The 14,405-nt window shown below is 48.6% G+C and overlaps 1 protein-coding gene across 2 annotated transcripts; it reads right to left on the bottom strand.

Moving 5' to 3' along the window:
• Nucleotides 1-120: 120 nt before the first annotated feature.
• Ddrgk1 (DDRGK domain containing 1) lies at nucleotides 121-13,297 on the bottom strand. 2 transcript variants are annotated; one of them, XM_004840709.3, is made up of 9 exons: nucleotides 13,131-13,297; nucleotides 10,744-10,950; nucleotides 9,478-9,590; nucleotides 9,135-9,236; nucleotides 5,559-5,681; nucleotides 5,230-5,268; nucleotides 1,446-1,502; nucleotides 891-939; nucleotides 121-422 (listed from the first exon to the last, which is right to left on the bottom strand). In XM_004840709.3, the coding sequence occupies exons 1-9, from the start codon at nucleotides 13,270-13,272 to the stop codon at nucleotides 256-258; spliced, it is 999 nt and encodes a 332-aa protein (XP_004840766.1). In that variant the 5' UTR covers nucleotides 13,273-13,297; the 3' UTR covers nucleotides 121-255. The 2 variants fall into 2 exon arrangements, with proteins under 2 accessions (XP_004840766.1, XP_087044847.1); XM_087188721.1 differs by having other exon boundaries at nucleotides 9,478-9,585; nucleotides 13,131-13,267.
• Between the last annotated feature and the right edge of the window lie 1,108 nt (nucleotides 13,298-14,405).

Raw genomic sequence — 14,405 nt, 5'->3', positions numbered from 1 at the left:
GGTCTTTCATCAGCTTACAAGGGACCCTCTTCACCTCTCAGCTATATGCTGAGGCCTGGGTCTCAACTGCTCATCTGAGATCCCAGGCCAGGCCATCTGCTACACCAAGCCACACCAAGCTCAGCAGTGCTCATAGGCCTTTAATCTGCAACTTCCAAGCCACACTACATCACTGGCCCAGCTTGGTGGGGAGGGATAAAGATATATGGCCAGGCATGCCACACCAGCTCCAAGTCTGAGAGGGAAGGGCTGGGGTCAGGCTGGGGCCTGGGCAGGGGGTTCCTGGCCCCAGGCGATGAGGGAGTTGCTAGCCTGAGCAAGTTCGGTGATGGACACTCGGCCCCGCTGTCGGATGAAGTTGGCCACAGCAGCCAGTTCCTCAGGGGTTATGTAGATGAACTTGCCCCGGTCGTCAATCACACCTGTGGGGACATGCAGGTTGGATGGCTGAGGCATTCTGGGGCCTTCCTATCTGGCCTGAGAATGCTTATCCATTCCTTCACAACTGGCTCAGAGCCCTTCAGGTTTCCTGCCTGCCCAGCCCTTCCTGGCTGCATCCCATCCAAGCAGGCAGGTCAATCAGGCTTCCTGGCTTGTCCTTATCAACTACAGCCAGTTTGAAGCTGCTCAGCATGTCCTCCTCCTAACTGGGACCAACTACTCAATGTCCCTTGCTGTATACCCCTCCCCCACCCTGAAAGGTCATCCTGGCTCTGGAAGGAAACCCTGCAACCCCTAGACACTCCCCAAGGTCAGGGCCTATACTATTTTTTTTTTTTTTTTTTGGTACCGGGGATCCAACTCGGGACCTTGCGCTTGTGAGGCAGGCACCGGAACCACTGAGCTAAATCCTCGGCCAGGGCCTATACTATTGATTCTCATCCTCTTACCTGTTAGAGTCCCCTCAGCCAACAGGTCCTGGATGCGATTTATGGTGTCCTATAAGGAGAACAATTAGAGAAGAGACAGGTGGTCTTGTCCCCAGAAAAAAATACCTGCAGCCTTCTTCCTACCACAGACAAATTCCTTCTTAGTCTCAAGACTGCCCCATAGTGTGACTCTGTGCTGCTTCACTGGAAGGACTCTGGGGAGAAGGGCCCCTGGTTCTGGGCTCTGCAAAATCCCAACAGAGGCTCTCTTCTAGGTGGGAGGGGAGTAGTGGAGAGGTGGCCACAAAGCAGCCTGTTTGCAAGGGAGTTGTCAAGGTAACTGGATTTGGGCTGCTTTGGTCACAGGAGCTGGTAGAGGGATGGGATTTTTTTTCTTTTTCTTTCTACTTGTTCTTCTGTCTAGCAGAAGTGCAAGATTCTGAAGGCGCCAAGAGATACCTACAATCTGCTCACTCTTGGTTGAGGGCAGGTTAGAGTGGCACTGGGAGTCTCCATCTTCAGGGCAGGACAATCCTGCTGGCCACACAGATCCTACAGACACTTTCCAGGGCTTACCTGAGTCCGCAGGCCCAGCTGGGAAGCCAAATCTTCTAAAAGCACAACTTTGGACTGCTACAAAAGAGAGGGAGAAAAAGGAAGAGAGGCTGAGCTTAGGGAAATCCCTCCCACATGGGTGCCCTCTGAGGTATGCATTCTTATCTGACCTATTCTGTTTATGTATTTATTTATTTTATTCTTTTTTTTCCCTGGTACTGGGGATCAAACTCAGGACCTTGTGCTTGCCAGACAGGCACAGCACCACTGAGCTTCATCCCCAGCCCTGACCTATTCTGTTTAAAAAGTTGGGGTTTTTTAAATTTATTTTTTAAAGTTGTTTTTTAAATTTTTAAAAATTTTTAATTTTTTTTTTGGTACCGGGGATTGAACTCGGGTCCTTTCGCTTGCGCAGCAGGCAGCCAAACCACTGAGCTAAATCCCCGGCCTTAAAGTTGTTTTTTTATTGGGCATGTTGGCCCACACCAGGAATCCCAGATTCTCTGGAGGCTGAGGCAGGAGGATCCCAAATTCAAGGCCAGCTAGTACAACTTAGTGAGACCCCTTTTTAAAAAGGGCTGGTGAGGTAGCTCAGTGGCAGAGTATTTGCCTAGTATGTACAAGGCCCTGGATTCAATCCCCACCATAGCGGAAAAAAAAAAAAAGCTATTTTAAAAAACTGTCACCTTAGGCTGGGGATTTGGCTGAATGGTAGAGTTCCTGCCTAGCATGTCAAGGCCATATCACCAAACTGGAGATAGTGACACACACTATCACTAAGCTGAAATGGATCACAAGTTTGAGCCTAGCCAGGGAAACTTAGTGACTTAATGAGACTGTATCTCAAAAAATAAAATGGGGCTGGAGATGAGATATAGTTCAGTGCAAAGGCCCAGTGCAATCTCCATCACTGCCAAAAAACAAAACAAAATACAACCTGTCACCAAGACTTGTGTTTTCTGGGGACCTCCCAAGGACAAGGCACAGAGGAGGTACAAGGGACACAGTGATAAACAGCACAGCTCCTACCCTCAAGCTCACAGCCTGACTTGTGAGAGCAAGCACAGGAAGAGATCAACAAGTTTCAACGTGCTGAGGTGTCAGGGTGAAGTCAGTGGTGGTCACTCCTGACTAATCTTTGATCAATTCTCCTCAGCCTGGCTCCTCTACAACCCTGACACACCCGCACTTCTTTTATTTTATTTTATTTTATTTTTTATTTTTTTTGGTACCAGGGATCAAACTCGGTTCCTTGCGCTTGCGCAGCAGACGGTGAAACCACTGAGCTAAATCCCTGGCCACCCACACTTCTTTTAGTCCATCATCTTCACATTATCTAAAGCACTGAGGCACCCTTAAAATAACTGTCATGGGCCGGGGATTTAGCTCAGTGGTTCCACCGCCTGCCTCGAAAGCGCAAGGACCCCAGTTCAATCCCCAGTACAAAAAAAAAGAAACTGTCACTACCACTGACAAGTGTTTTCCACATGTAACCCTATGCTGTGTTCCATGTGATGCCCTCATATCCCCAATGGAACTTCCATTCCCATGGTGCCGTGGAGGCTCCTCAACAAGGATGCCACATGCATCCTCCCCTGCCTCCCTCACAGACAGCATGTGACTCGAGAGAAGGTGAGCCTTTCTGCTTTCATGAATCCCCACAGCAAATGAGCTGGGGGAGGAGTGACACTGTGACACCTCCCCAGCTGCAGATGGCATGTGACATGTTTGAAATGCCAAACCGTATGTGCAAGCACTGAGACAGTTGGGCCAGGGAGCAAGCAAGCACAAGGCCAGCTGGCCTCTACCTACAAAACAGGGACCAGACACTGGGCTCTTGGTAAGAACTCAGAGCAGGACCACAAAGCCACCCTAGGTAATCTCTGAGGATGTAGCCTGAGGTGTCCTGTGGCCAAAGTGTGTTTGAAAAAAATGAACAAACAGGGCTGGGGATTTAGCTCAGTGGTTCCGATGCCTGCTTTGCAAGCGCAAGGTCCCGAGTTCAATCCCTGGTACCAAAAAAAAAGAACAAACAGCAAAACATAGCCATGGCCAGAGAGCAGAGGACCACCTAGGCATGGTGGCACATGCCTATAATGCCAGTACTTGGGAGGCTGAGCCAGGAGGATCCCGCAAGTTCAAGGCCAGCCTGAGTTACATAGTGAGTTCAAGGCCAGCCTGAACTACATAGTAAGACCCAGTTGGGCCTGGGATTTAGCTCAGTGGCACCACACCTGCCTGGCAAGTGCAAGGTCCTGAGTTCAATTCCTGGTACCAGAAAAAAAGAGAGAGAGAGAGAGAGAGAGAGAGGGAGAGAGAGAGAGACCCTGTCTCAAAAAAACAAAACAAGGTGCCGGGGATGTAGCTCAGTGGTTTTGCCGCCTGCTGAGCAAGCACAAGGACCCGAGTTCGATCCCTGGTACCAAAAAAAGCAAAAAATAAATAAAATAAAATTTTGGGCCAGGGATTTAGCTCAGTGGTTCCACCACCTGCCTCACAAGCTAAAGACCCAAGTTCGATCCCTGGTACAAAAAAAAAAAAAAAAACACAAAAAAAGAAAGCAGAAGACCAACAAGATCAAGCGCTCCCTAAATCTCACAGGAACTACACAGCATGAAGAAACATTCCTTCAGTTTAAGTTGAATGGGCCCATTCCATTGAAGTGAAGAGGAGGAAGGTGGGGGACTGAACTTCAAAGTCCTCTTCCTTCCTGAAAACAGCAGTTCCAGGAGTCAGCCAGCATGGGCTGGAAAACCTCCTAAGCATCAAGAGTGTGCAGAACCCCCAAGAATGGGATCTCCAGGGAGTCACCAAAAGGAAGGCCTGAGGACTTGGTTTTTGCAGAAAAGATGGAGACTCTAAACCCCACTGGAAAGGCTTCCTGGGTAAGGCACTTGAGGACCATGTTGCTGCCTCCTAGGTAGGGGGGACAGCAAGCTCCAAACAGCAGCAGGACAGTAAGAGGCATCTGCCTAGGGAGCAGTCCCTAATCAAGTGTGGCAGTGTGGAGAAAGAGCTCCAGGAAAGGGAAACAAGAAGGCTTGCAGTTGGAGGGAACCAGACACCCTGGCAGTTGGCAGCATTTCTCCCTCTTAAGGACTACAGGCTCCAGGCGGTGACATGAGCCCAGCCCCTGTAGCTTGGAGGTATCTACACCCTGCTCTCTTTCAGAAGAGGTAGGAGAGGATTATGCAAGCCCTGGTTCCTTGGCAGCCCCTGGTGCCACTCCCACCATCGCCCCCGCTCCCTCTGCACTCCTTCCCTCAGCCGCCTCTGCACCTCTGAGCTGCACTTGAAAACCTCTCCCCTCACCACAGCTTTCCTTGGGGAGGAGAAGTTGCTTAGCAAAAAAGCAGATCAGAATGGGCTTATGCAACCCAAAGAAGTATCAGGGTGGCCTGTGCAGCGGCTGTGGCCAGAAAGGACACACTGCCACCCTGCCCTAGGTCACAAAGGAAACACCATTTTGGTTCCTTGGAAGACCCAAGTTCTCAGTCAAGAGCACACAGCAGGGGACGCTTGTTTCAACTCAGTGGAGCCTCAGGCTGACAGAACTGACAGAAAACACAAGTGGAGAGACTTAGAAACAGTAACTCACTGAGCGTGGGGTCTGAAGAGCAGGGAACTGTCAAACCCTGAGTGTGAGGAAGCGATCACCTCCCACAAAGATCCAGGTCCTTCTCCACCATTCAGGTCCAAGAAGGGGCTCCCTGGGCAGGACCTGGTCTACCAGCTCTGAGAACACATGTGCACCCTCCCAACAAACACAGCAGGAACTGACACAGTACTCTTCTGAGCCTCTTACCTTAATGTAGTTGATGAATTCTGTCAGGAAGTTGTGGGACTACAGGGGCAGAGAAATCAGGGTGAGTATCCTCCTGGCAGAGGCCACAGGCATTCATGTCTAGCTCACTGTGTGTCACCTGCCTGTGTGCCCACCCAACCCCCCGCCCATATAAGCAGCAGAGCCTCCTAGGACAAGGAGTGAGGGGTGAGGGGTAAGGGTAATGAGAACAAGTCTCTGGCTGCCAGGCCTTGCCAGTACCAATGCCCGCCCACCTCCCAGTGCCTGGCCAGGGGTGTCTGGGATGGGGTGGCCCATGTTTCATAGGCTTCCCAGGAACAAGAGCCCACCTGCTCCTCAGTCATGCTCTCGCTCACACCCTCCTCCTCCACCACGAAGGCCTCCTTCAATTTGAGATACTCCTCATGTTCCCTCCGGGCCTGCTCCTCCCGGGCCTTTCTCTCTTCCTCCTCCTGTGGACACAGAGAAGCAAAAATCAGGTATGCATGACACCTGCCCAGGCTGCCCACCCACCCATCCTTGTTCTGTTCCCTGCTTCTCTGCTTTCTTAGGGACACAGCTCCTTCAAAACTCCCATCCCCTGGCTCCCAAACTAAATAATAAGCAGAGGCACCCTCATCATCATCCCATCACCACCCAAATACAGCCCAGTCCCTTCCCCTGCCCTCCTTGCTGAGGACATCTGATTGGTAAAAAATCTCTTGAAAGCCCTGCCACAACCCCACCTTCTCCCTACCCAGTCATGTCCACACTTTGTGAAAAAACACCAGGCTCCATTTCCTACCCACTCATGCACCCAGCCAGCCCACTCCAATCTGCCTTCTGTGTATCCAGCTCTTCCAAAACATCTGCTCTGGTCTCACCCATACTCTCCATCTCACAAATCCAAGGGACAACCTTGAAGCCTCGTATCCCTGTCCTCACAGTGGTAATGAGAAGAGCCAGCTATCCCCTTTCCTTCCTTGGTGTCCACATCCCACTTTTTTCTAGACTTCCTCCTTCCCTGCCTCCTTCAACACTCAGGTCTGCTCTTGCTCCCTCCTCCACAACCTCTCTGGGCCACTCTGCTAGCCCACAGTATCAACAATTTCCCAGGACCCGCAATTTAGCTCAGTGGTGCCGCACCTGCCTCATAAGTGCAAGGTCCTGAGTTTGATCCTCAGTACCAATAAAACAAACAGACAAAAATTTCTCCATCCATGTACTTCCTCCCAAACACAACTGCTCTTGGGACGTATCACCCAGGCCATCTCACAGCCACCAGACTCTGTGATCTTTTTTTTTCTTTTTCTTTTCTTTTCTTTTTGTACTAGGGATCGAACTTAGGATGTTGTGCTTGTGAGGCAGGCAGCACCATCACTGAGCTAAATCCCAGCCCCAGACTCTGTGATCTAGTCCCCATGTCCAGTCCTCCTGCTGGATCCCTGAATCAGTGAATCATACAACCATCTGGCCAGCTGTCTGGTCAGAAACGAGGTCCCTCCACCTCTTTTCTCTAACTTCATAGAACTCCTCAGTGTACCACAACCTAGTGCAAGAGCCCTCTCCTCTCAACAAGTATTCAAGAGCATTCAGACAAATGCTTTAAAATATGAAGCTAAAGCTAGAGAATGAGTATACAAGATGAGCCTGGAGTAACGTGCAGTGAAAGAAAGCAAGAAAGTACTAAAACAACAAACAAACAATAAAGCCATGTCAAAAGTACACAGGAGCCAGGGAGGTGGTACATGCCTGTAATGCCAGCTACTTGGGAGGCTGAAGTGGAAGGATCCCAAGTTCTAGGCTAGCCTTATCAACTTAGCAAGACCATGTCTGAAAATAAAATTTTAAAAGGGGTGGTGATAAGTGGGCATAGTGGTAGCCACCTATAATTCCAGCACTCTTGGAGGCTGAGGCAAGGGGATTGAGAATTCAAGCCCATTCGGGGCAACTTAGCAACTTGGTGAGACACTGTTTCAACATAAAAAATAAAAAAGGGGGCCCAGGGATTTAGCTCAGTGGTTCTGCCACCTGCCTCACAAGTGCAGGTCCCAAGTTCGATCCCTGGTACCAAAAAATAAATAAATAAATAATAAAATGTAAAAGGGCTGGGGATATAGCTTAGTGGTAGAATGTATGACTAGCTGACTGTATGACTAGAATGTATAGTCAAAGCTGGAACCATTTGAGTACTATCACTTTGTTAACATTATACTGGATTATAACACAAATTACAAAATAAACAGCTGACTCTGTATGGATATAAAGAAATGAATGAATAGAGAGAAGACCAATCTGTACATAAACTTTATTTTTCCCTTTTTTGTGGTAGCAAGTGTTCTATCACTGAGCTAAATCCCCATTTTTTTGTTTTTTTGTGTTTTTTTTTTCTTGAGACAGGGTCTCACTAAGTGGCTAAATTCCCCCAGACTGGGCTCAAACTTCCAATCTTCCTGCCTCACCCTCTCAGAGTACTGGGATCACAGGTATGCATCACCACACCTGTTATCTCTAGCCCTTTAAAAAAATTTTTTATTCTGAGATAGAGTTTCACTAAATTGCCCTGGCTGACCTCGAACTTGTGATTCTTCTGCCTCAGCCTCTTGAGTAGCTGGAATTATAGGAGTGTACCAGTATACCTGGCTCAAAAGATTTCTTCTTTATTTTTTTTTTTGGTACCAGAATCGATCTCGGGTCCTTGCACTTGCGCAGCAGACAGCGAAACCACTGAGCTAAATCCCCCGCCCAAGATTTCTTAATAATTTATGGGGGTACTCTTTCAGGAAGGTACAGCATAACTCCCCATTCTTTAAGTAAGTGCTAGGCATAGTTACTTTTTTCCCAAAATAGTATGAGAAGGTGGGGGGGCGGGATTGGTAACATTACATGGTGGGGGGAGTTCAATGATAGAGCAGTTGCCTAGCATGTTTGAGGCCCTGGGTTTGATCCCCAGCACCACAAAACAGGAAAAAAAAACTCAGAGGGAGGGAGGGAGAAAGGGACATGACTACTAAATGTAACATAGTATCCTAGATAGGACCCTGAAAAGCAAAAGGGATACTGGGGGGAAACTAATGAAATCTAAGAATGGGGAAAACTGAGAATAGGGGAAAAGAGCCAAAATACTGAAGGTGTTGACAGGGCCAACATTCATGAAGATGAAAAACCCTCTCTGCTAATGCTCTCCACCTCAGTCCCACAACTGTGTTCTGGCCCATTTGCTACAACACTCAATAGGTTTCCTGCCATCCAGGGTACTGAGACAATAGGACCAGTCGAAGCCAGCCGGGGCAGCCTGGGCTCACAGTCTACGCACTCCACATCTTTGTTCCCTTCTTTGGGAACTTGGTTCTCAGAACAAAAGAAGCATCTGGCAAACGAACGTTCATTAATCAACATTAATTGCAATGGCTCCCATCTTCTGAGCTACTCCCCTATGCCAGGCCCGACAATGGATGATGTCCCTCCCCACCCTCGGTCCCACATGCTTTCAGTTTGTTTTGGTTTCTTTCAGTGCTAGGAGTCAAACCCAGGGCCTTAGACACACTAGGTAAGCACTCTACCATGGTGCTACATCCCAGTCCTAGATCCACCATCCTTTACCACACCATTTAAAAGCCTCAAAGGCCTCATGATCTAAAACCTCCTTGTCTCTCTAGTCCTCTCCTTCTCTTCTCTTCCTTGCTTACTCTGCTTTGGCAACTGTGACCACCTCAAATGTTTCAGGCACACTCCATACATCATATGCACTAGAATCCCAGCTCTGCTCTGCAGCAGCAGCTTCTATGGCCACACTTATAGTTCAGAGACCAAAGAAACCAGGGCCTGGTCCGTGGCCCATCTTCTAGAACAAAGGTATTAGGGAGCTGCACAGAAGCAAGACTGGCTAGTTGGAGGTCAGAGGACAGGGTCAGGATGAGCCTCACCTTCTGTTCCTCCTCCAGGCGGAGCCGCTCCTCTTCCTTCTTCCATTCTGCCTCCCGCTGGGACTCCAGGCGCTTCCGCTCCTCTCTTTCAGCCTCCTCTGCCTGGCGAGAGGTCTTCATGAGGCCACATGCCCTATCCAGCTACAGGGTGCCCACCTCCCAGACAGGCTAAGGAAGGCGATGGCTGGCCAGGACACAAACCAAGGCTTTAGGAGACAGCCAGGCAAGCAGCAAACAGGAGCCCAGTGTAAAAAAAGCCCAGAAGACAGAGTTCACCCTAGGGAACACAGAAGGTAGAGGCCTTTCCTGCATCCCAGAGCAACACCCCATTTCTTCTGCTTGCCTCACGCTGGGCTTTTCGAGCCTGTTTCTCTTCTAGTTTCCGTAGTTTCTTGGCTCCAATTTTCCCTGTCGAGTGAGTTTCTGCTGGCTTCTCAATTCCTTCTTCCTCCTGAGCTGGGTATGGTCAGAGAAAGACACTTCAGTTCCTAGCCAGAAAGGATCCACATCACCCCGTCCCTCTCCTCACAGGGGAAGTCTCTGCCACTCACCTTCAAATGTTACTTGCCCCACCCCACCCCAAAAAAGTGTTACTAGCCCAGCCCTGACCTCCAGGGGCACCTGCCACATTCACATGTGTATGTACTGGGAATGGGGGTTATAGGCAAGGGAACAGATGAGACTTTAGACACTGCAGAGCTATAGGAGCGATATGCCGCTATCTGAATGTCTAAGGATCACAGATGGAGCTGTCAGGACTTGCAGAGGTTCCTGGTTTTTGTCTCTGTGTCAAACCTCTAGGGAAGGATGACTCTCTGGGAATATTCATCCCAGTCTCAAATCTGAAGTCTTCCCCACTCTAGTCAGGAATTGCTGAATGTTCTAGGCTCAGCCGCTGACCAAGATTATTCTGTCCCACCAGTGCCAGGCTAAAAAGACAGTACTAACCCTGGGACTACACCAGGGCCAGCTGAAAGGAAAAGATCCACTGATGCCTGAACAGATGTGGTATGTGACTCCAAATCTGGGACAGGAGGGATGGTACACAAATGATCTCCTTTTGAGTCAAAGGGACTAACTCCAGGGGTTCAAGGCAAAAATGCCCAATGTCCCCTGGGAAAGGCCCAGAGGTCTCTCTTTGGTTTTAAGACAACTGTTAAGTACTGGAGAAGTGACACTCTTTCTCATAACCCTAAGGGCTCTGTTGGTCTCCCAGAAGCAGGGATACGCAGGTCTCTATGTCAACAGAATGTCTCTGTCCTCAAACCCTTCTTCTGGAGTTACAGTGATCCCATTCCAGGAAGGGGGATATAAGGGATATAAGGGGTGGACTGAGGCACATTCCAGGTCAATCTGAAGATCCTTAGCCTCCTGCTTGGACACCAAGAGCCAAGATGAAGGAAGAGGGAGTTTCCTCAATGGAACAGGGATCAGGGCTTAGAACTCCTCTCCATGACCAAGTTCATGTCCCAAGCCTCCACCCACTCTACCCAGTAATTCCTAGCTTCCCTCTTGCTGCGACTTCATACTCTACTCCTTCATCAAAGTTTGGGGCTCATTCATCCTCCTCAATGCAGTCCTCTTTCCCACCAGGCTGGGTCCCTTTCACCTGGGATGTCAGTTTCGTCCTCATTCTCATCCACTTCTGTCCAAGCCACCCGCTGGGCTCGACGATGAGCCTGCAGGCGGCTGCCCAGGTCCCTCCGGCGCCGGGGTCTGCCTCCAGCTCTCTGCTCTTCTGCCTCCAGGAGCCGTGACGGGTCCACCCGAGCTGCTACTCCTGGCACCTCCTCATTGTGCTGTAGCTCTTGACCAGCTTTGAGAAGAGAGAAACACAATACTACCCAGCCTGCCTGATGGCTGGGGCAGCAGTATCCCAGAAGCCTCTCCCTCCTCTGTTCAACCTTCTTCCAGACCTGTGCTGCTCACAGCACAAAGCCCCTACTTCACAGTCTGAATGTCAAGACCTTTACAACCCAGGTCCACATCTTGGTCCAATGCAGCAAGCTCACCCCATCCCTCCTGCAGTGTCAAAACCGTTCTCTCCCTTTAAGGTCCCACCTTTCTAGCTGGCCTGTTGGGAGACTTCCACTCTTATGTCTCCAGATCTTACTGAATCCCCACTGAAGGAGTACATTTATTTCTTGCTTAACACCACCTGTCATGGTTTTACACAGCACCCCAGACAGCACACTTCCTCTCAGGCAGGTGCTGGGCCTCCTCTCCCTCCCTTCACCTTGCCTATGCATCTCTCTCCCTCACCCTCCCAACATGCAGGTACTTGTAAGTAGCTTGTGGGTCCAGGGAGGGGCAAACCCCTATGCTGACAAGAAATTAAGGAAGGGGAGTGACAGGTGTATGTCCTGTGCCTCAGGCAATGGCATGGCCTTCTGGTGCAGAACAGGGTGGAAGAGAGGCTAAGGCAGCATGGGTGCTTTCCCTGAAGGGGAGGCAGAAGGCTTCAGAAAGTTTTGTCTCACGCTCCCTCCATTCAAAGTGGGCAGAAAATACTCAGATGCCTGGGCCACTTCCCTCAGGGACACAGAGGGGGGCTGCCCAGATGGTGACCGACAGGAGTGTCTGTCAGGGCCTGGCCCCTCTGAGTATGGACTGCCAAGGGATGAAAAGGTGTACACAACCGAGCAAAAATAAAAAAACAAAACCAAAAAACAAAAAAGAAAGAACAATGGAAAAAAATTTAACTGTAAGCTTTAATGATTACTTTAGATTATCTTTTTTTTGGGCACTGGGGATCGAACTTGGGACCTTGCGATTTTGAGGCAGGCGCTGGAACCACTGAGCTAGATCCCTGGCCCTACTTTACATTATCTTTATTTTCCCCTCTGCGGTGAATTAATTGGACACACACACACACACACACACACACACACACACACACACACATATATATCAGGCAACACTGATAGATTGGCATTTCTGATAGTTATTTTCACAGTGAGTTCAAGAATTTCATATACATATGTTGTTTTATTTTATTTTATTTTTATTTTTTATTTTTTTGGTACTGGGGATTGAACTTGGGACCTCACGCTTGCAAGGCAGGCAGTGGAACCACTGAGCTAAATCCCTGGCCTCATATGTTGTTTTTAAAGCAAAACGGAAAAAAAAAAACCCAAACACCAAATTATTAAGATCCTTCGATAAGTATTCTTTATAATTAATTTTCAAGCATGCAAAAGTTTATTGTAACTCATTGAAAATATTAACAATTAATTGTGAATATATGCTGTATCAGCTCCCTTGTTCCTAATACTTGGAAATAATTTTTTAAAAGCTGGTAAGTTTTGATGTAAAAAGATAGAAATTATCAAAAGATCGTCAGTTGAAGGACTTGGGAAGTATTATCAAAATTAGTGTCCTAGGAAAGATTTTAAAAATAAGAAGTGCAGATAGGCTGGAGCATCTTCACATTTTTTCTGCAGTCATAGGCACAGGCATACTTGTAAAGTGACGTCTTATTGACTGCCACCTCTGGTCTTGTGAAGGGTGGTCAACACAGAAAAGTAAGTAGTTGTGTATCACATAGAAGGAGGTTATGATGTAACCAGATATTCGGCTGTTTTGTTGCTCATTTTTGTCCTCTGTTTGTAGTGCAGATCTATTCTGCCTGCTCACACTCAATGCTCATATTTTATATTGTGTCATGGAAAATGTCACCTAAAACTGTGAAACTAGTTATAGATATGTTCTAGGAATGATGTCAGCATCTCAATAAAGAAATAATAACTCTTGGAAAAAAAAAAGTGTACAGACGCTACCACCGAGTTCCCAGGTTGGGTTCTAGCAAGTGGTTCCGCACCAGAATACCTATAACGCAGCAGGCCGCAGGCGTGCGGCTACCTGCAGCACTCGGCGGACACTCGTCACCCGGAACCGGCATGCCGGTGCATGCGCACAAGCCGCGAGGTGAAGGCCTACCCAGGCTCTGGCCTCAGAGCCATACCCTACTGGCCCGGGGCCGGCGGCACCTCCTACCTTCTGCTGTCCGGCGCCGGCTGCGGGTCAGGAAGAGGATAAGGCCAAAGAGCAGAGCCGCCGCGGCCAAGTACACCAGGGTCGCTAACATGCCGAAGACCTCCCAGTTGAACCACAGCGTCCGCCTCGAGTCCCCAAACATCCAGGCCCCGCCCACTACCCATAAATCCCGTCCCGCCCATTCCCAACTCTAAGCTCCGCCCACCACCTGGGGCCCCACTCTTCAAAAGGGCTTTAATTTTTAATTTTAAAACTATTAAGTGCAAGATTCTGAGTTTGATCCCCGATACCAAAAAACAAACAAGCAAACAAACAAAACCCACTAATTATATCGTGGTTGTATTTGGGGGGGGGGGGGTTTGAGCCAGTAAACCCGGGCGTAGTGACGCAAGCCTATAATCCCAGAATTTAGGAGGCTTGGTTTGAGTTCTAGGCAAACCAGGCCCACACAAGTGAGTTCAAGACCAACCTGAGCTACGTAGGGAGATTACGTCTCAATCAATGAATCACTCAAGCCTATAGTTCAGCGCAGTGGCACACACCTGTAATCCCAGCACTCAAGAGTGTTGGAGGAAGATCACTGGGAACAGGAGGCCAGCCTGAGCTACACAGTGACTTTAAGACCAGCCTAAACTACATAGGGAGACGCTGTTTTAAAACAACAAACCCCTCACGATGTTAAGTGGAAATTATCACAGGAGATTATGTGCAGTGGACACCATTTATAGATATTGTATAATCAATAGGGCTAGGATGTACCTTAGTGGTAGAGCACTTCCTAGCATACATGATGCCCTCGGTCAAATTCTGTAAAAGCACAAATAAATAACCACTAAAAATACCATATAATGTTTACAGGGGAAAAATATGTGGAAAAAGCACAAAAAGATGCTTAGAAATGACACTTTTTTTTTTTTTTTTTTGTACCAGGGATCAAACTTCAGACCTTGCACTTGAGAGGCAGGTGGTGGAACCACTGAGCTAAATCCCCGGCCCAATGACATGCTTTCAAGATGGAGATTACCTCGAGAGAGAGAGCAGGTTGGGACAAAAGAGCACAGCTTTAGCTGTATCTGTGATATTTGATTTTTCCCTGCATTGGGAATTGAACCAAGGGCCTTCACACTGAGCTATGTCCCTAACCCTGTTTTCATTTTTAGAGACAGGGTCTCTCCAACTTGCTAAATTGCTCAGGCTGGGCTTGAAAAAAGATCCTCCTGTCTCAGCCTCCCAGAGTGCTGGGATTATCGATGTGCTCAACAATGCCCAATACTC

Source organism: Heterocephalus glaber, unplaced genomic scaffold, assembly GCF_053883595.1.
Source record: "Heterocephalus glaber isolate CG9 unplaced genomic scaffold, H.glaber_assembly_v1.0 deba00001532, whole genome shotgun sequence".
In the NCBI taxonomy this organism is placed as follows: Eukaryota; Metazoa; Chordata; class Mammalia; order Rodentia; family Bathyergidae; genus Heterocephalus; species Heterocephalus glaber.
The sequence above is the reverse complement of the archived record's forward strand: the minus strand, read 5'-3'. Positions and strand labels throughout refer to the sequence as shown.

Bases quoted from the DNA above. Each gene is read 5' to 3' on its own strand.
- Ddrgk1 (XM_004840709.3), bottom strand. From the start codon at position 13,272: ATGTTTGGGGACTCGAGGCGGACGCTGTGGTTCAACTGGGAGGTCTTC. The intron at 5,682-9,134 runs GTGAGGCTCATC...CTGTGTCCACAG, and splicing joins GCCTGGAGGAGGAACAGAAG to GAGGAGGAAGAGAGAAAGGC. The intron at 1,503-5,229 runs GTAAGAGGCTCA...TCTCTTTTGTAG, and splicing joins AATTCATCAACTACATTAAG to CAGTCCAAAGTTGTGCTTTT.